Source organism: Arachis hypogaea, chromosome 11, assembly GCF_003086295.3.
Source record: "Arachis hypogaea cultivar Tifrunner chromosome 11, arahy.Tifrunner.gnm2.J5K5, whole genome shotgun sequence".
Lineage (NCBI taxonomy): Eukaryota > Viridiplantae > Streptophyta > Magnoliopsida > Fabales > Fabaceae > Arachis > Arachis hypogaea.
Genome location: NC_092046.1, coordinates 16584316 through 16605601, shown reverse-complemented (window position 1 = coordinate 16605601; position 21286 = coordinate 16584316). Strand labels below are relative to the sequence as shown.

Sequence of the window (21286 nt, the reverse complement as noted above, 5' to 3'; positions counted from 1 at the left end):
TGTTTATACTCTCTGATCGATTGAATGCTTCGAAACAACTTAAGATCTCACAATTCAATCAATTGCTTTTGTTACTCAATCGATTGAATTTACTAAAATAGTATAAAATAGGATAACTTACCTTCATAGTTAGAGGTTAACAAAGTGGGAGAAAAATCCAATTCTCATTACAATTGATAAGGATAACCAGGATAGGACTTCCAGTTCTCATACCTTGCCAAGAGTTTATTTTACAGTTATTTATTTATTTTTATTGCTTTGAAAATATACCCGTGCTCATTGCCCAAACTCCAGAACCCCAATTTACAAACTCATAACCAATAATAAGAACATACCTCCCTGCAATTCCTTGAGAAGACGACCCGAGGTTTAAATACTCGGTTATCAATTTCAAAGGGGTTTGTTACTTGTGACAACCAAAACGTTTGTATGAAAGGACTTTTGAAGGTTTAGAAACTATACTTGCAACGAGGATTTATCCGCAAATTTCTAGACCACGCAAAAGTTCTCTCATCATCCATGTATCCGTATTAGTTGTAGAACGTATATATTAAAGTTTATTATGCAGTGTATGTTAATATAGACTAATATGGACTAATGTTGTTATAGTTTCCTAAAATGAACCGATCAGCATTTAAAGTTTAAGCCACTGAGTTTACGCTTCAATTATGTCATGAAGCTGGGTTAGAAAAATTTTTCTTTTTAAAAAATACATGCTTATTTGGAGAAGTCACTTTCATTATACTACATGACAAACAAGGAAGCTACATCTCTTAGTAGGTTCCAATTTTATGTAGGCTGATAGAAACATAAAGTCTATATAGAAAAGAATTAATCCAACTCAAATTGACACCGTGATGTCCCTCTACAATACTTTGTGCTCATATGTTGCTCTATAGTCACAAAGTAAAAATGAAATGCAGCAGAAATAATTAGAGTTTTCCACAAGTTATGTTGCTAGATAAGTTGTTAAATTAGTTTTAGATATGGCGGTTATTATAGTTTACTAGCAAACAAGATATAATGACAAATGCATTCCTTTATATGATTACATATTCATGATATGCATATATGGACTTTACATCTTGAGTTTATCGCTTCTAATATAGCTCGACTAATCTCCCTCCATCTTTTGTAATACTATACCATTAGTTTAATAGTTAGTAGACTCCTTTTATAAGGGGATAAACTCTAACAATATACATTAGTTAGTTTTAACGGTGAAAGGCTTATGTCAAAATTACCTTCAAAAGCTAATTATATTCATGAGCTTAGTTAGGGGTTAAGCATCAAAGTGACAAATGAGTGAATAAACAATGGCTCTGGAACCATGAATGTTAATGATGAACTCTTCAAATAAGCATATTTATCCTGGGCTACGTTCAATATGGCAACAATTATCTTCTTTGCTTATAAGTAAAGAAACAAACTAGATGTATCAAAATGCAACACACAAAACTTTTCTTCTTTTGTTATCATTGTTTCATAGCAACTTATGAATTACCAAGTAAAGCATTCGCTGCATAATTATATAATCACCTGATTCTTTTCAATAGTTTCTTAAGTCATAAGTTATAAATAAATATTGCACAGGATGGAATGTATGTACAAGAAGCAAGTTTTGAGATACCCCTTCCAAAGATTCAATTAAAGTGAACCACAAAACCAATCCTTCATGTTATATAATGGTCTAACGTCCCACCTTCAAATAGAGGATTAATAGGTTCTGAAGGGAAAGTAATGCTTTGTGATAATCAGCTTTCATCTTCCAGATCAACAACTTGTTCTATTTACAGATAATGTATCATTAGTTGAAGCTGTTGCAAAGGCGACTATTAAAGAGTCAATGTTCCTAGCTTGGTCCCTGCTAATAAGGAATATGCTGAGGTTAGAGAACTAACTTATAACGAGTTTCCAAGCAAGTTTGTTTGGAAATCCTCACCTCGAGCTTGGCAACCCAGGAAAACTCATCAAGTGATTGGAAGGATGATCTACATTCCACCATCATCCAGTGAGCTATATTATTTAAGATTGTTGCTTAATATTGTACAAGGACCAACAAGCTATGCAGATATCCAAACTTACAATGGCGTTATCTACTCATCATTTTGAGATGCATGGTATGCACGTGGTTTGCTTGATGACGATAGATAATATATTGATACCATTCAAGAAGCAAGTTATTGGGGCTCAGGTCATTATTTGATAAGGTTGTTTGTGACTCTATTGTGGTCTAATTCAAGTGTGTGACCCGAAGCTGTCTGGGAAAAAACAACCATGCTATTAAGTGATGGAATTTTGCATGATCATAGAGTAATGTTTGGCTTATATGGTAAGAAAAAGATTGCAACGACTAACCTTTCAATTAAATTTAACATGTTTCCCTGTTATTTCTTTTATCTACCATATGTTTTCATCTCCAATACTAAATAATATATTTACTTTGTCAACATTTTAGATATGGTTTTCAATGATGAAGAATTGAAGGAACTAACTTTCATTGATATTGAGCTTGAACAATAATGGGAAAAGCCTGCGAGATTATCCTACCATGCCATTTCCATCACGAGATACCGACTACCTCAGACCGCAAAACAAATGATCTTTGATGAGTTAAATTATGATCGTGTTGTATTAGAAGGCCAACACAATGACTGCCTCTCAAAATTAACTGCAGAGCAAAGGAGGGTCTATGATAAGATCATCAATGCTACAAAAAGTCAACATGGACATGTATTCTTTTTGTATGGCTATGGAGGTACAAGAAAAACTTTCCTTCGAAAAACTTTAGCTTTCGCAATAAAATCAAATGGACAAATAGTGTTAACTATTGCATCTAGCGGCATTGCTTCTCTGTTGTTACCTGGAGGTCAGACTGCACATTCTAGCTTTGCCATATCATTAACTCTAGATGAGTTCTCTACTTGCAGCATCAAGCAAGAAAGTCCATTGTAGAATTAATTGTAAAGGCTAAGCTAATTATTAGGGACGAAGCTCCTATGATGAGCAAATTTTGCTTCGAGGCATTGAATAAGACAATGAGAGATTTGATGAGGTTCAACGATGATCAAAACCTACAAGTTCCATTCGAAGGTAAAACGATTGTCATTGATGGGAATTTTAGGAAAATCTTGCCAGTGATTCCAAAAGGAACAAGACAAGACATCATAAATGCGTCTTTAAACTCCTCATACCTATGGCAACATTGTGAAATATTAAGGCTCACTGTAAACATGCGATTGCAATCTATGACTACAGATACTCAGGTAGAAGATTTAAAGCAGTTTGCTAATTGGATTCTACAAGTTGGAAACGAAAAATCAAAAGGAACATCTGATGGATGTAGTATGATTAAAATACCGCATGAATTCCTTATCACTGATTATAATGATCTTATTCAAGGAATTGTTCAAGCAATATATTTTGATTACATTGCTAACATGGCTAATGAAAGCCACTTGAAAGGCCGAGCAAATTTAGTTCCTACAATTAATGTCATAGATGAGCTGAATGAGTACATGACTGCATTGAATAAAAATGAATGCAAGACGTATGTGAGTTCCAATAAATGTGTTTTTGAAGGAGGTGTCAATGCAATTGAAGCCATGCACACACCAAGGTTTTTACCAACAATTAGGTACTCAGGGTTTCCAAATCATGAATTGAAGCTAAAAGTTGGTTGCTCTATTATGCTTATTAGAAACATTGATCACTCATCAGGGCTTTGTGATGGTATGTGGTTGATAATTACAAGACTTGGAGATAAAGTTATCGAGGCAAAATTGTTAAATTCCAACAACTGTGTCGACAAGGTCTTCATTCTGAGAATGACATTCACACCTTTAGATGTCAGGTTACCATTTAGATTCCAAAAGAGACAATTTTCTGTGATGCTCTCTTACGCAATGACAATAAACAAAATTCAAGAACAATCCTTGGAACACGTGAGATTACTACGTAAAAAATCTATTTTCATACATGGCCAACTTTATGTTGCCATCTCAAGAGTGAGAAACAAAAAAGGGTTAAAATTTCTAATTGCTCATGATGAAAACACAGACAAGACTGAGAATGTTGTTTACCCTGAAGTCTTTAGAAATATACGACAATCGTTTAACATCGGGTATTCTTTAAAGCTTTTATGATTTATATATACATCAATTTTTCCTCATAAAAAGCAATTTATTCCTTAGTTTACATTGCTGTGACTTTATTGCCAATCAGAATGCTACATTTTACCAACATTGTTTTCTTATTGCAATTTGTATCATCATGTATAATTCTCTTATATTTGGCTCAATTTTATAGATCCAGCAAGAACATTCGAATCTTCAATTTTAAATACTTAAAATTTTGCCACATGAGATATCATATATCTTAGCATCAACAAGGGATCAAGACTCATACTGCTCACTTTAGTAATCTTAGTCTAACTCTTTATTTGTATCTCTATTACCTCAAACTTATGTCCTTTTCATATCTTTTGACTGTTAGAATTCTATTTCAATTGTTAGTACCTATTAGTTATTAATTCATAGCTGCTATTTCTATATTTTCTACAAATCAAACCTTAGTCAATCACAATCATCAAAATACATGCCATTTATTTTTATTATATTATTCATATAATCAAAACATTTCTCAAGGATAAAAGAATAATATCAACTTCCTCACCTATCTCTTTTTTTTTATATAATTGCTGCATGCACAAGGCGGGATTCAAATCCCCCCCTCACCCACACTTATTTAAGCGGACTAGTGAACTAATCATTAGACCAACCCAACTTAGTTTGGTGCTTGTCTTTAAATATTTTAAAATTTAATCATTTTTAATAATTTTAATATTAAAACATCTTTTTAATAATTAAATCTTTCTAGCAATTTTTTAAATTGTATATTTTTTATTATTATATTTTTTTTATTTTTTATAAAACAAAATAAAAATAAATTAAATTTTTATAATTTATTATTTTTTATAATTAATTTATTATCAAATAAAATACAAAAATACTAATTTTTATCTTTTTATTTTTTATATCTTATTTTATCTTATCCTTGTAACCAAACGGAACCAAGCAGCTAAAATACATACAGAAAGTTAAGCTTAGATAATCCACGTGAGAATTGTGCGGGTCACTACTAAAGTAGTAGAAAGAAAGCGGTCCATAGACAAAATCAGGTTCCCTGCAATGTATTTGACCTACAATAATTTAATATTTCAAACTTTTCAAAGATGTCTATTGTCAGTCACCATTCACCAATCACCAATCACCAATCACCGATATCATTATCAAAGATATGAAAATAACCAATACGGAAAAAAAAAAAGAATAAGAAAAAGTCATGTAAATAGCTAGACAACAAAAACGAGGAAGTCATAGAGCCATAGGATCTGTAGTATGAAAAGGCCAAAGTCATGGATTAATGATACAAGAGATAACTATGCCATTATTCATTGTCGTCAAGACATATAAGAATTATTACATGTTGGTTATGAAACAATAAACCAGTGACATTTACAGGTAATAAACTTTCAAATTGTTGCATGAAAGCGACTAAGGCGTTGTCCGAGAATCATAAATCATCAAAGTCGCTTTTCTCCATTGGATTTGGAAATTCGAAGGCAAATGTTTCACAAGCTGAACTTCTCATTGGAGGTTGATTTTGCCATTTCTCTTTTTTAATATCAGTTGGCATATCTAAGAATCCATCATTTTGATAAGAAATGCAGCCTCTAATGCTGACTCCTTAGACTGCAAATAACGGTTTTCCTCCACTAAATCTGTGGTCAAATTCAGTAATATTGGCCGCTTCGGATCATATATAGTAAGATCACGAACTCGTGCAACCCATTTTGCAGCTTCCCATACACCAAATCTGGATCACGGAAGCACAAAATCAGAGGTGCATTAGTTTAGTATGGTCAGTTTGTCTGACTTTTTTACTACATTCAAATAAAGAATAAAAATGTGCAGATAATCTAAGGAAATAAGGGTACAGTGAGTTTTTGACAGTGCAAGAAAAGTTCTATTATGTGGAATCCTTCCATTGTTTAAATTATATTTTTCAAGGAGAGGAACATTTGAGAAATGCCTAGCATGGAAACACATCTGATTTCATTGTTCCACTTTAATCACAAGGATCTTCTCTCTTATGTCTTAACACTTCAACACAAGTCAACCAATTAAGAAACAGGGATACCAACTGATGCAAAGGCATCGGAACTAACCTTGTATTGAAAGACGAGTTTACTAACACAGCTGGATAAAGAACATCCTTTTGAATATTATCATATGGAGAGTAGTCTCGAATTGCAAGAAAATCGTTAAGGTCCCCGGGGTAACCAAACTCTTCATAATCAGCCGCTATAAGTGGTAGGACAGGATACAGAAGAGTGTTGGTAGGATCTAAAAATGGAACCTAAAGCACAAACAAGGAATAAGAAATTGAGTATTTGAATTAATGTTTTAAACTAGAGCAAGAAAATGTAAAATCCCAAAGAGGCTCAGAAATACTGGAAACCTTTAAGACTGCAGCACGGAATAAATCTGGATGTTGATTAATGGCAGAAGCAACCAAGAGTCCTCCCGCGCTATATCCCCAACCTGCCAATTTATTTTCATCCACAATATCTCTTTCAGTGAGGAACTTGGCACAGGAAATATAATCATTGATTGAATTGTGTTTCTTTGTACGTCTGCCATCATGATGCCATTTTTTACCATGACCACCGCCACCTCTGAAACAGAACAGCCAAAATGTTCATAGGTCAGAGATTTGAGACTTGAAAAGATAAAAATTATTGCAACAATTTGCAGTTACTTGGAAACAAATAAGAGACTACACGCATGAGTATGACAAAAGAATAGTATCCATATGAAAATGCATTGAGCACACAGTGGCCAAAGCATTTGTAGCTTACTGCTTACCTGACATCAGCATATGCAACAACCCAACCTCGATCTAGGAGGCTTTTTAGTTCACTGCGCCACCTTTTATCAAGTAACTCACCATAAGTTCCATGTCCATGCAATATCCCAGGTGTTTTATCCTCTGGCTTATTACTACGAGAAAAAACAATAGTCAAAGGAACCTTCACCCCATCAGCTGAAGGGACATCAAATTGTTCACAGGCATAAAATTCAGACAATTCATTCCATGACTGGCTATCTTCCAACTTTGAATTCACAGGACCGGAACATTTTGAATTTGCATTGTCTAGGGTGACACTTGCAGAATTTGCTCCATAAAGTATTCGTGTTCTGTCATGAAGCATATTTTGCTGCTGAATAATGTTCCACCTACCAGTTGTCAGTTCATAATCAACCACAGCATCTGGCATCTGCAAGAAACTCATGGTGAACTTAACGGAATTTTGGGATAGACCTTTGTTCCAAGTAGAGAATGAACAAGAATGATCTCTCCGGAGGAAGTAATATATGAATGGAGTATTTTGCAATCATGCCATATATAACAACAGCAAGCACACCAGAAATTGGAACAAACTCAACAAAGCATCAGCTAGAAAGGACGAAAGTAGCTCAGAAATAATTAGAAAGCCAAAACCAATGGTACAAGACACACTGGCAAAATACATCATCACATATTCACTCAGTTTTATTTTCAATTATATCTTGCAGAATACTTGAGCGAAATCAATCAAAACAACTTAGTTCGAAACCAGTTTCCCGTTCATGCTCTCAAACTTTCCTTGAGTTCATGTTTAATAGGATTGATGAATACTGAGAGTCATTTGAAAAGATATGTTATGAAGGTAATAGATCAAAGAAACATAAAGAGACAACATCTTCAGAAACTTTTGAGAAGGGAAGACGGCAAACGTTCTATGTAGTCAACACTATCTAGAAGACAAAAACTTAGTAGTACTTGTATTTACATACCACAGGTGATGATATTATAAACCGCATGACCGACGAGTAGAAGTCATAATTTGGTCCAGGGGAAATTTGGCAAACATGTTTTGGAAGAGACAGGTACCGTATATCCAACTTCCTGAGTTTAACTGCCCCCTAAGACAAAAATAAGATTGTCCGTACAAATAGTTCAATAAGATAAAATTCATAATCAAGGGATTGATATAGCAAATTCTCTTTGATTACCTTCCCAGTTGACAATGGCAGTTTAACCGAACAAAGTCGAAAATTACAACCTTCCCTTAAAATCAATGCTAAGTATTTGTCACTAAAATCAACATCCTCAACAATCAAATCTTCATCATTGAGAAATACCTCCTGCAGTTTATGAGGCAGTGGTATAACATGTAAGGTAAGTCTGATATTCAGAGGCAAATGAAATGAGAAAACATAACTAGTTATTGTAAACGCTGCTATCTCAACGTCTGAAATAAACACGTCCAAATTATCGTGTAATAGCATAACAGTGATAAACATGAAACCACCAACTAATTAAGAGAAAAAGGTAATGTCCTAAACTACCTCCCATTTTCTTGGATTTGATGGATCATTCACTGGACTACAGAGAAGATAATGATAATCAATTGATTGCCCAGCTCTTGGAGCATCTGTAAATAAATAAAGGTAACCATGGTGATGCTCAATTATGCAATGAGCTAGAGAAGGGCACTCCCAAACTAGTTTCAAGCCGGATAATGGATCAGCTGCATTTATCAGAAAGACCTAAAAAATTGTTACAAATTCCCATACAGTAAGAAGGATCTTCACTTGACAAAGTTTTACAGAGAAGATCTTTTACCTTTGAAGAAGTGGTAGTGAATGTATTTACAGTCACAAATCTGAAGTCTTTTGTGTTGCGTATATTAATGTGAACATTTTCATCTGATTCTTCCAAAAGCAAAGCATCATCATCAGTTGATCCAATCAGACTGCAGTAGATCCTACGGTGTTAAGCAGGCAGATAGGATCAATGAATACTACATGGATCCGAAAGCTAATAATCGTAACCATAAAATAGCATAACTAAGGCAACCAAGGCACTAATTAAACAAGAAATTCACAGTTCACCCACCGATATGGCCTTTTCTTCTGATCTGTTGCAACGTAAAGCAATGCCTGACCATCTTTGGCCCATGCCAAGTTTGAAACCCGATCTACCTGAGGCTTACTACACAAGGAACCCGAGTTCAAATTTCTCACAGACAACTTAAAGTAGTCATTATCTTTATCATACATGGTGTAAGCAATAAACTGATGGTTCGGCGAAACTTCAGACAATTCCTCATAGGCAAAACCTAAATAATAAAAGAGAAGGAAAACCATTTTAAGCATTCTAGAATAAATCTATTCACTTGCAAGTTGCAAGAGAATCATATATTCACTTCTTTTCTCTAACTAGCACACAGCATCTACCCCTCTTCATAATCTAATACATAACCCACTCTTATCTGAAATATGATTTCTTTTCTTCTTTTTCTATAATTACAACAACCCTGCCACCTTTCATTCATTGATCTTTCTTTAGTTTCCAACAGGAATGGCATGGCATTATGGTAACTTCACCAACAGAGACAGTTGAAACTAGCCCTTTCCACTAAATTCAATCCTGCGTAGCACATTTCATATAAAATAGGTCTCGCTAACAAGTGTCCTAAAAAGCTAACTAAGATTACCAAAAGGAAAAATTTTATATTTCCAATGCGTCGAATGTATAAAAAGATTCAAAATAGTTTCGACTATTACTACAGCACTTCTTAGCTAAATCCATATAGTATATTTAAATATAATAAAATGACCTCCAAATCTCTCTGCTTCTTGGTTGTAATCAATAAGCTTTTGTTCAATTCTCTTGCCAGAGGCAAAATCAAACCCAGCAGGAGGATACTTATGTGAAATGAACTCGTCATTCAAGCTGGCCAACCTTCTGCACAGCACAGGGTACTGTTTCCCTTCCTCAACACGACGATAGTACAACCTGCAACCACTCAAAAATTAAACCAAAACAAGAATAAACTACCAATTTAGTCCCCAAAAAGAAAGAAATACACGGATAATCTTCCGAATATGAACAACCTTCGACAAAATGCACCAAAATGGCCTTTTCTACTGCTTAGATTTTGGGCTATTTTTGTCAAATTTGGCTTACTAGTTTTAGGAGCTAAATTATTGAAGTCATAATCTTTCTAATACGGTAATGGTGGTTTACACTGATGTAAGTTACTAGGTACGAACCAAGGGCCCCATCGTAGAGGGGGAGTGGAGAGGTCGAAGGGAATTCGCGAAGCCATCTCGAACTGCAGCTTGTTCTGAAGTTTCTCGGAGTCGGACATGACGGCTTCGGTGTACTTCTCCTCTTGCTCCATGCAAACATCCATGTGCCTCATCGCAACCTTGTCGTTCAGGTTCGACATCCAGCTGTATGGGTCCTCCCACGTGATGCCGTGGAAGCTGAACTTCTGCGGCTTCTTTGGAGGCTTCGGAGGGGTTGGCGGTGACGGTGCCGTGGCTGGCTTCGGTGACCTGTACCTGCGGAGGAGGAAGACAAGGTTCTCGCGTCGAGCGACGGCGCCGAAACGGAAGAGGTGGCGCATGGTTGGTCCTGGAGTGGAGGGGAAGGGTTTTGGCCGGTTTTTTTTTTGTTGGACATGGAAGGGTTTTAGCTTAAAACTGTGTTTTCGACAAATAAATAAATAGAAATTTTTGAGTAATTATCCAAATTTGTTCTAAGATTTTAAAAATGGATATTTTACTCTAAAAAAATTAATATACAAATTATTAAATTAATTTTTAATATTTTTTTATTAGATATAACAGTTTTTTATTTTAAAATAAAATAAAATAAAATTATTATTTTTAATTATACAATAATATTGTACTATATTTTTTTGTATTTTTTGAACAAAAATAATGATAAATTTATTTATTAAATTCTTTTATATATATATATATATATATATATATATATATATATATATATATATATATATATATATATATATAGTCACTCAATAATAATAATAATAATTAATAAAATTATTAGAGGTCACTCAATAATAATAATAATAATTAATAAAATTATTAGAGATTATTCTACAAAAAATTCAAGGTTAAAATCAGTTAATATTTTTGTATTTAATATAATAAAAAATATCTTATGAAAAAAAAATGTTTGTATTAAAAAATATGTATTAAAAGAAAATATTTTAATTTGGATTTATATTAATACATGTTTCTTTTAATACAAACATATTTTTTAAAATAGGACATTTTTATTATATTAAATATAAAAATATCAAATAGTTTTAACTTTGAATTTTTTGTAAAATAATCTCTGATAATTTTATTTATTTATTTATTTATTTATTTATTTATTATTACTATTATTATTATTATTATTATTATTATTATTATTATTATTATTATTATTATTATTATTATTGAGTGACTATATATATATATACAAAAATCTAATGAATAAATTTATCATTATTATTGTCCAAAAAATACAAAAAATTATAGTACAATATTATTATGCAATTAATAATTATTATTATTATTTTATTTTTGGATGGAGGACTGTTATGTCTAATGGAGAGAAACGTTGGGAATTGATTTATACATTAATTATTCTGCCGAAAAATGAACTGATGATTGATTTGTTTGCCGGAGTAAAACCTTAGAGATTAATCTGTGTATTAATTTTTTTGAGGACTAAAACATTCGATTTTAAAATCTTTGGGGACTGATTTGGATAATTACTCTAAATTTTTTAGATTTTACAGGTTTTTTTATTTAAATTAAATAAATATAAAATTTATAAAAATACATAAAATATAATATAATTATATAAATACATAATAAATACATAATTAGTCACATTTGGGTTACTAAGAAATTCCAAAAATTAAACACATTTTGAATAACTCAATCTATATCAAAAGAGTTAAATAGGGTCTTAGTTTGTGCTTCTCTTTTCTCCTTTTCTATTTGTTCTTTGTTGGTAATCATATATATATATATAAAACAAGGAAAAATATAGGTAAATAATGAGAATACTAAATAATGTGAATAATGAATATATTGAATGTTTAATTCAATAGGCATGTAAATGATTATATTCATTATTTTTAATTGGATAGTTATTTTTTTTATTTGATTTACTCATGCACAGTTAATAATAGCTGTATATTCAATTCACTATATTCTAATATTAAGGTTTAAGAAATAATTTAAAAGTGAAATATTTTTTTACTTTATTAGGTCACATTATTTATAAAAATTATTGTATATTTAGCAAAACTCATAAAACAAATCTACTTGTCTCATTTAACGAGAAAAAAAATGTTATATACATTATTTTTAGGAGCGTTTACGATACTTATATCTTAAACTACTTATGTCATTTGTCATTTCATTGTTAAGGGTATGTCTAAAATAGCTTAACAATTATGTGTTTATTAAATGAACCATATTTATATAGGTCATTAAATTTTATTAGATGAAAATCAAAAGCTAATATAAAAGAAGAGCATTGATAGACTCTAATAAATACAAAATATCCTAGTATATAAATAAATGCTTTAAATAACATTACTTTAATACACAATACTTTAAATGGTAACAGAATCTTTTATTCTTAAATAATTAAATATAAAATATATGTGTATTTTTTATTTATTAAAATTAATTATTATGCAAAATTTTTTTATAATATTAAAATAATATTTTAAACTGTAACATAAAAATATAAAATAATTAAAATATTATTTTATATTACTTGATAAATAATTAGATTATTATATTCAAAATTTATTAACTAACTATTTTTATTAAAGATATTATTTTATAATATAATTTTTCATAAAAATATTTTAAAAATAGAATTTATTTAAAATATTATATATAATACATAAAAATATTAATTTTTTATTTTTTAAATTATTTCTAGAAAAACAGAATAAATAATATAATTTTAAATACATACTTAAATAACAAAGTTAATATTTTCATGTATTATATAAATTTTTTAAATAAATTTTACTTGTACAAATATTTTGATAAAAAATTATATTATATAATAATATATTTAACAAAGTAATTAATTAATAAATTTTAAATATAATAATCTAATTATTTGTCAAGTAATATAAAATAAATTTTAATTATTTTATATTTTTATGTTATAGTTTAAAATATCATTTTAATATAATTTTTTAATATTATAAGAAATTTTGTGCATAATAATTAATCTTAATGAATAAAAAAACTTATATTTTTTGTATTTATTTATTTTATGTTTTTTAGAACAAAAAGTTTTTACCTTTATATAGTAATATATATATACTTTCTATTAATTTTTTATATATTAAATAATTATAATCGTATAATAACGTTGAAATAAGAAAACATATTAAATCTGTTACAGTAAAAAAATTTAAAATATCATTTTAATATAGTTTTTTAATATTATAAAAAAAATTTTGCATAATAATTAATTTTAATAAATAAAAATATTCATATATTTTGTATTTATATATTTTATATTTAATTATTTAAAAATAAAAAATTCTATTGTCGTTTAAAGTATTGTGTATTAAAGTATTGTCATTTAAAGTATTTATTTATGTACTAAGATATTCTATATTTATTAGAGTTTATCAATGTTTTTTTTTTTTATAGTAGCCTTTAATTTTTATCTAATAAAATCTAATAATCTATATAAGTATGACTCATTCAATAAACACATAATTATTGAGCTCATTTTAGACCTACCAATGGATAGGTAGCCATATCATCTATAGCTATAGTAGAATTGTTCTTATCTTTATATATATTGGTCTAACGGCGGACTTTTTAGTTTTAACTTTTAATATTAAAAATGATTGAATAAAAAATTAAAAAATATCTTAATACTATAAAAAATAGTAAAAACATTATTTCTCTCTGCTTAATTAAAGGAAGAATGACTATTTCTGATTGAATCATGTGTTATAAGTTGATGAAGAATGACTATTTCTGCTTGAATCATGTGTTATAAGTTGATTTGGTTAGACTGTTTTAAGTACCAAAGCGCGGAAGTTATAGTGAGTACAAATCAAAAGCTACTTTATTTTCTTTTCTTTGTATACCCAATGAAGGGCAAGGTCCAATTTTTTGGGACTACTTTATCATTTATCAGCATGTCAATGTAATTAATACTCAAAAACACAAAGGTAATGGAAATGGACCATTTTTTTTTCATTGGAAAGAATAAAGTATGATCTCTCATCTTTAATTTTATCCAATTTTTTTTTTCACTGGAGAGGATCCACTCCCCAAAAAGTGCTTCTTCACGGCTACAGTTTCATAGACAACAAATACAACACATAAAACTAAATTACCAAAAATATTTGCAAAAAGATAAAAACGTGAACGAAAACAAAAATAAAAAATAGAAATTCATATGATAATTATATATGATTATGTGTATTCAACAAAAATGACCAAACCTTATCAGATGCTTGTATCATGTTATCTTCCATTTTATTACCAGGGCAAAAGTCAAGGGTTGGTCAATTTTGACAAAGGGACACAAATTTAACATAATTATCAAATGAGTTTCAATCATTTACGATTAATTTTGTTCGCATTTCAATCTTTTGTGAATATTTTTGATAGTTTAGTGAAGAAAAATTAAAATAGGTGTTTAATAATGGTATTGTATGTAAAGTGCAGACAAATATTGGGTACAGAAAGTGAAAGATCAAAGATCCCGGAGCTGCCTGAGATTGATAGGAGAAATGTATCTGTTGTCTCCATCAAGAAGCTGCTTGGCGAGGATTAAGTTTGCAGCCTCGCTTGGATGGTAGGGATCCCAGAAGACATGCTTGTACCTATCGGTGCACATACTTGAAGTGGGTCCACATGGGATTATCCCTGCAAACTGGCCCCCGTTTCCGCAACATGCTCTACTTGCTGTTGTGAATCCTGAAAAAACAATGTTGTACGCTTTATGAGAGTGGAGACAGAGTAAGACCAAAAAGAGCAAGGGATAATTATTTACCATATTTGTCATAATTTTTTATGAGTTCCATGACTAACTCAAAGACATTTGCAAGGACAAAGGTGGCTCCGGGGAGGTTATCGTTGAGCTCAGCGAGCAAATCCTTCAATCGAGCATTGTACTGAAGCGCAAGCTTGTTTGCCAAATCCACGCACTCATCTTCATTCAGCTGATTTATTGTTTTCTGGTATGGAATACACCCTATTGGACCAACGTTCCCAATCACAAACTTCCGAGCATCCAATTCGTAAAGTCTCTGCAGATCAAACACACAAGTTTGTGAAGATAATTAAAGTATTTGCGTTTCATGAACTTCATCGCGTTTTCTTTAATATTGTTTACTTTAACAGCTCCGGTTAAGCTACACAATATTTACACGAAAACCGATACATTCCGGTGCAAAACACAAACACAGAATGCATGACAAGTCACATGTAAAATATTTTTATTTGAAGAGTATTAGAAGTCCTCAGAATTTATTGTTTTGGTCATTAATTAATTATTAATATTTAAAAATATTTTTTTAAATTACTAGATTAAATAAATAGATTGACAGTTAAGTAATGACAAAAATCAATAATTTCTGATGGTTTTGAACCTTTCTCATATTTTTTGTTGTAAAGTATATCTTTTTTATGGCAATGGTGAGGTTAGGTCTTGGGAAATTTTGGGGTTAGTAGGATAAAACTGAAAAAACTTGACTGAAAATTAATTGCAAAAAAATTAATGTTAGGAATAAAATTAAAATTTATTTTAAATATTAAGATAAAATTAAGTCTAATTAAATATTATGAGTAATTTTGCAGAATTTCAAAAATGTTAAGGATAAAAGAAAGTAAACTTCACCTTATTTGTAATAAATACTTCTTTGAAGACTGAAGGTATAATATATTACTTAGAGTATCTAAACCGTTGATTAGAAACTAATTACATCTTGATGATATACATGGTTAAGCTTAGTCAATTGCTAGCTACATTCATCATTCTTGTACATTTATACTTCACTTATATTTTACTATTTTTGATCATTCAGTAAATTTAATTTTTAATTTATGCTTCTCAATTTTCAATACCTTATTTATATTTCACTTATATCTTCTAAACATGGTTATAAGAACTAGATCGAACTAGTTGATTCAATCAGTTTAACCAAAATTCAATCACTAAATTGGTCTAATTTATGATAAAAATTGATTGTGAGTAATTCGATTAAAAAACAGAATAAATAGTAAAAAATTCGATAACCTGGTCAAACCAATCCTATTGATAAAGTTGCTTACAGTAAGTTGGGCCCTGAAATGAGTAATCATGTCATCTATGAAACCATCTGGGCTTTGAGAAATTCTGGCCCCAATAGAGAGAACTGGGAGAAGATAATTGTTGAGGAAATCGTTGGCTCCAACAGTAATGGAGAAAATTGATTTCTTCATTATGTACTCTTTGGCTTTTGATTCACCTAGCAATTTATCAATCTCCTTTCTTGTTATGCTGAAGTAATCTACTTGAATATCAAGCCCTATCCTATTCACCTGCAAAAAGTTATGCACATGGCATAAAACATACAACAATCATTTTTCTTTCTACATAGAATGAATAGAACTATTAAGAAATTATTTAAGGGAGTTTCCAATACTGACAAATATTCTTCCAGTTGCATTAAGAATTCCTCCTCCTCCTGAAGCATAATTCACTCCGTAAAGTATAGCTTTCCCAGTTGCATTTGGGGCCAAAAATGGGACAGCATAATTTGGTTGTCCCAATTCCTCTCCTGAAAATGGTTTTTATTTTATTGTTTTATTTTTCTTTTCTTATAAGCAAGGCATCATATTTAGGGGGAAAATAGCTTATATAATGATAACAAATGTGCTTAAAAAGAAGGGAAAATAATACATTTATCACTCTTTTATACACCAAGAGTAGGGTTTATAATATAAAAAAAAAATTAACTAATGTTGACTCAAATATGGGACAAATGCAAAAAAGTTTAATTAGTTATTTAAAATTTCTCATATTTAAAACTAATTATTTAAATACTATTATTTTAAAAAACATTAAAAGTATGCCAAAGCTATTTTTATAATAACAAAATATCGTATGAGTTTCTTTGTTTTAGGAGAGCTTTTAAGTATTATTCAAAGAAAAAATATTATGTACACATTAAAATTTAGTCATCAAATCAGTTATTATATTATTTATGTAAAAATATATATTATTTAATTTAATTTTAGTATATTTTATATTTTAATATATATTATATAAATAATTAATTTAATAGTTAAAGTTTGGTGTACATATAACATGATTGTCATGATTGTATATAGCAGACTTAATAATCGGCCACACACAGAAAATGCATGAGACGAATAATTATTACCTACAATGTCACCAATGGTTCTACCATTGGTATAGCGGCCAGTGGGGTTTCCCCCAGAGGCCTTGAAATCAATTCCATTAGGAGGAATATTTGCTTTAGAAAGAGTTGAAAGATAGTTGTTATTTCCAGCATCCACCAAGGAGTCTCCGAATATAAAAGAAGCTCCTAACCCATCCTTCTTCTGAGCAGCAACATTATTCACAACCAAAATTAAAAGGGCCAGGATTTCAAAACGCTTATTGAAGGCCATGGCATTCATGCTTCAAGTAGACACTTAACCTAATTGAAGCACAATAGAAGCATTTGAAGCAGCTCATTATTATATGGAACAACTTTTTAACTCCATTAGAGAAACTTGTAACCTTGCCTCAATGAAGAAGTTTGATTTGGTTTGACCCCATCTTTAGCTCACTTATTTTTTCAAGTGGGTTGGCCATCAGAAATTTAGAATACGCGCTAGGTATTCGAGATTTTTTGCTTTTATAATAAGTTAATCCTGCAAATAAGTCGCATGGTGTCTTATTTTATTAATGAAGAAAGTTCTAGGGGACTTAGGTGCCAGTTGGTGATCGTAATTAAAAGATGTTGAAAGTGGTTATTTCCCATCAAATTCCTAATGTTGGATACAATAAGTGTATGACTCCTTTAGCTTGAGTAAGTAGCAGTCCATCTGCATTCAACAACTCGGATAAAACAGGTTATATTTTTTTCTCTTATCTCCCCTCTCATTGGTCTAAACGTTCTGACTTAACCTTTTATTTCCTTAAAACAGTCCTAAAAAGCACAAAAACAATTATTTTAAGTTTCTTTTGTAATTTTGTTTTTGAGAAAATAATGACATAAAGTGAAAAATAACTAATAACATAATGTGAAAAATAATGTGAAATAAGTCAAATAACATGTGTAAATAGGTAAGTCTTTGGGCTCAGGATTCGGTGGTCCAGGAACCTTTGGATCATTTAGTGGTCCAAGTAGAAAACATGTTTTTTAAGATTTTTTTAACAACGGCTATATAATCCTTTAACTAATTTTAATTATAAATTGACCCCATATATTTTATATAATTATAAAAATGATTTTTTATTTTATAAATAATTAATTTATCATAAATCTATCATGTTCATTAACAATCAAATACAAAAACAATTTTTTGGCCATTACAATCGATTAAAATATTAAATTTGATTCATGTCGTTCGCGAGGAATCATAAAATTGTGTTTTCTGCGAAAACCAATCGATTGGAATAATGAATCAATCGATTGGATTACAGTTTACCACTGAACAATCGATTGAAAATTGCCAAAAGCATGGTTTTCGCATAACTCAATCGATTGGTCATACGATCCAATCGATTGAACGATGCATAAAAAATGGATTTTTGTAATTCAATCGATTGTTTAGAATTTCCAATCGATTGAATGCTTCAAAACAACCTGGGTCTCACCAAATTCAATCGATTGCTTTTGTGACTCAATCGATTGAATTTACCTAAACAATATGAATTTGCCAATTTCAATCGATTGTAGTGTGTGAGTTCAAATTCAATCGATTGGAACGCGATGTATTACGCCTATGTCAGTCTTGTTTTCATTTTTAAAAATTATCTTCTTATTCATTTATCTCATCTTTAAAATTCTATCTTCTTTTTTTAAGGTTTTATTTTGATTTAGATACTCTAATCTTATCTTTTCCTTAATATTAACATTATAAATTGGTGAATAATCCATCACCAATTATTCAATCCTACCATTAAAATAGTGTATCATTCTCTTTATAAAAAATTTCATTGTTTTTCTTTCGAACATCCATCCATCCACTGAATATCCAAATTTTTTTATTTTTTATCCGTCTATTTAATATCCACTTTTTGTTCATCGTTAATTGACAATCACTGTTGCAGCAATCAGCAAAGGTCCAATCAATTTTTTTCATTGTAGTGTTCAAAAAACAATCCATCGTTTTGATTACAAAATCGAGGTAAGTGGATAGAATCTCTAATTTTTCAATTATTCGTTTCGATATTTTATTCGTAAAATTGATTGTGTAATGAAAAAATATTTTTTTATCTTTTATTAACTTACAAGACATTGAGAATTACTAAAAAGAAAATAGATGTTATTATTTTTTATTACTAATTAGCTAGCAATCAGGGACGGACCTAGAGGGGGCGAGTAGTGGCCTGGACCCCCCAAAATTTTAAGAAATTATACTTATATATAAGATTTGTGTTTAAAAAATAAAAACAAATATTAGGTAATTTAATAGTTTTATATGTATTATTTTTCACTATGTAATAGATTTATGTCTTAATTGTTAATTCACTAATATTTTTACCTAACTAATTTAATATCATACCCTCAAGTCTTTGTACCTTTCAAATTAGTTTTTATATAATAATTTTTATATTTATTTTTTTTAAAAATCATTTGTTTTTTTATATTAATATATTTAACATTCATATTTTTATATTAATAATAACTTAAGTAGTTATGCTTTGGTAATCACATTATATACTGTAGATATTATTTTCTTGTAAAAAATATTAATTCTTCTTCTAAATTCACATTGATAAAAGAAAAATTTTATAAAGATATCCTATATCTTGTATTCTACAATGGTACCGTGTCTTTCAATTAATTAATAATTTATAATTTATTTTCAAATTTTTTTAAAACTTTTGAAAGAATGAATTTTAATTAATAAGATATGGGATATTTTTAGCAAATCCCGTTATAAATTATATGGTATTTTATAAATTTGTAATGTACAATTGTTAAAGTTATATTTTATTTATGTAATTATCATATTAAAAATAAAATTGTTGGAAAAAATTATAATTATATGTATCTTAATAAATCTATTAAAAAACTAACTCCAATAACTATATGTTAATTATTTTTATAGATTAAAAAAAATTATATAAAAATTGGCACCTCAATATTAAAATCTCTGGATCCGTTCCTGCAGTAGCAATATACGAATCTATCTATTTTATGTAATGTTATAAGATGGAGTGTACTGATTTTTTTTCATTGGACATTTTAAGATGTCAGGTATATTTACGGACACTGAGATGAATGAGCAATACCAGGAGGACAATGACTTTAACCAACAAGAAGAGCTAGTAAGTGACCAATATATGATGGATGAACAGAATGAATTCGAACAAGATTTCAGAGATGAATTTACTGAGGGAGCGTTTTTTTTCTGAATCTGATATGTCAGAAGATATCCTTGAAGCCGCTTATGCGGTTGACTCCGTGCAAGACATTACAACTTTGAAATTTAGTGAGAATTTTGCGGAGAAAATTGGCAAATACCACTTTTCTACTTTGCAGCTTGCATTTGATTTTTATATGAAGTACTCAAAGTCGAAGAGCTTTAGTGCAAGGAAGAGCAAGACCTTCAAGAATAGTACTGGCGAGATATACAAACAAAAGTATTAAAATTATTAGGTATTTTAGCCGAACCAAGAATTTCTATATCTCATATCATACAGTATTAAAATTAAAAGGTATTTTAGTAAGTCCCTATGAAATATGAAGGGTTAAGAACGATTTTGGTTCTTAAGGTATAGGCTAAAATTTTTTTCGTTTCTAATCTTTTTTTTGTATACGAAATTGTCTTTTTTACTTAGATGTTAAAATTTTAGATCAAATTACCCATAATAAAAAATTATAAAATGAAAAAAAAAAGAGAAAGAGTGTCTCTGTTCGTCCGAAAGGGGAAGGGAAGAAAAAGAAGGGGGAAGGGAAGAAGGGGGAAGGGAAGAAGAAGAAGCTTCGTTCGAAAGGGGAAGGGAAGAAAAAGAAGGGGAAGGGAAGAAGAAGAAGTTGTTCTTTATCTAATTTGAATTTCTGGTTTGCTGTTCTAATTTATTGCTTTTTGATTTTTCGTTATGTTGTTTTAAAAAAGTCTCTCTTTCCAAATGCAAT

General features: G+C 29.9%; 4 protein-coding genes across 5 annotated transcripts; 2 read left to right on the top strand and 2 right to left on the bottom strand.

The window, feature by feature from the left end:
• Nucleotides 1-2598: 2598 nt before the first annotated feature.
• LOC140176042 (uncharacterized) lies at nucleotides 2599-2955 on the top strand. Its single transcript, XM_072205892.1, has one exon. The coding sequence runs from the start codon at nucleotides 2599-2601 to the stop codon at nucleotides 2953-2955; it is 357 nt and encodes a 118-aa protein (XP_072061993.1).
• An 83-nt stretch (nucleotides 2956-3038) lies between these two features.
• On the top strand, nucleotides 3039-4145 carry LOC140176041 (uncharacterized). Its single transcript, XM_072205891.1, has one exon. The coding sequence runs from the start codon at nucleotides 3039-3041 to the stop codon at nucleotides 4143-4145; it is 1107 nt and encodes a 368-aa protein (XP_072061992.1).
• Nucleotides 4146-5378: 1233 nt separating this feature from the next.
• Nucleotides 5379-10600, bottom strand: LOC112720411 (uncharacterized). 2 transcript variants are annotated; one of them, XM_025771355.2, is made up of 11 exons: nucleotides 10167-10600; nucleotides 9731-9909; nucleotides 9007-9229; nucleotides 8734-8875; nucleotides 8457-8657; nucleotides 8121-8252; nucleotides 7902-8030; nucleotides 6930-7342; nucleotides 6523-6739; nucleotides 6230-6420; nucleotides 5379-5877 (listed from the first exon to the last, which is right to left on the bottom strand). In XM_025771355.2, exons 1-11 carry the CDS (start codon nucleotides 10523-10525, stop codon nucleotides 5700-5702), a joined length of 2364 nt encoding a protein of 787 aa, XP_025627140.1. In that variant the 5' UTR covers nucleotides 10526-10600; the 3' UTR covers nucleotides 5379-5699. The 2 variants fall into 2 exon arrangements, with proteins under 2 accessions (XP_025627140.1, XP_025627141.1); XM_025771356.2 differs by having other exon boundaries at nucleotides 8734-8863.
• A 3547-nt stretch (nucleotides 10601-14147) lies between these two features.
• LOC112720410 (GDSL esterase/lipase At2g23540) lies at nucleotides 14148-17723 on the bottom strand. Its single transcript, XM_025771354.3, has 5 exons — nucleotides 17351-17723; nucleotides 16614-16744; nucleotides 16257-16505; nucleotides 14977-15232; nucleotides 14148-14900 (listed from the first exon to the last, which is right to left on the bottom strand). The coding sequence occupies exons 1-5, from the start codon at nucleotides 17607-17609 to the stop codon at nucleotides 14677-14679; spliced, it is 1119 nt and encodes a 372-aa protein (XP_025627139.1). The 5' UTR covers nucleotides 17610-17723; the 3' UTR covers nucleotides 14148-14676.
• Between the last annotated feature and the right edge of the window lie 3563 nt (nucleotides 17724-21286).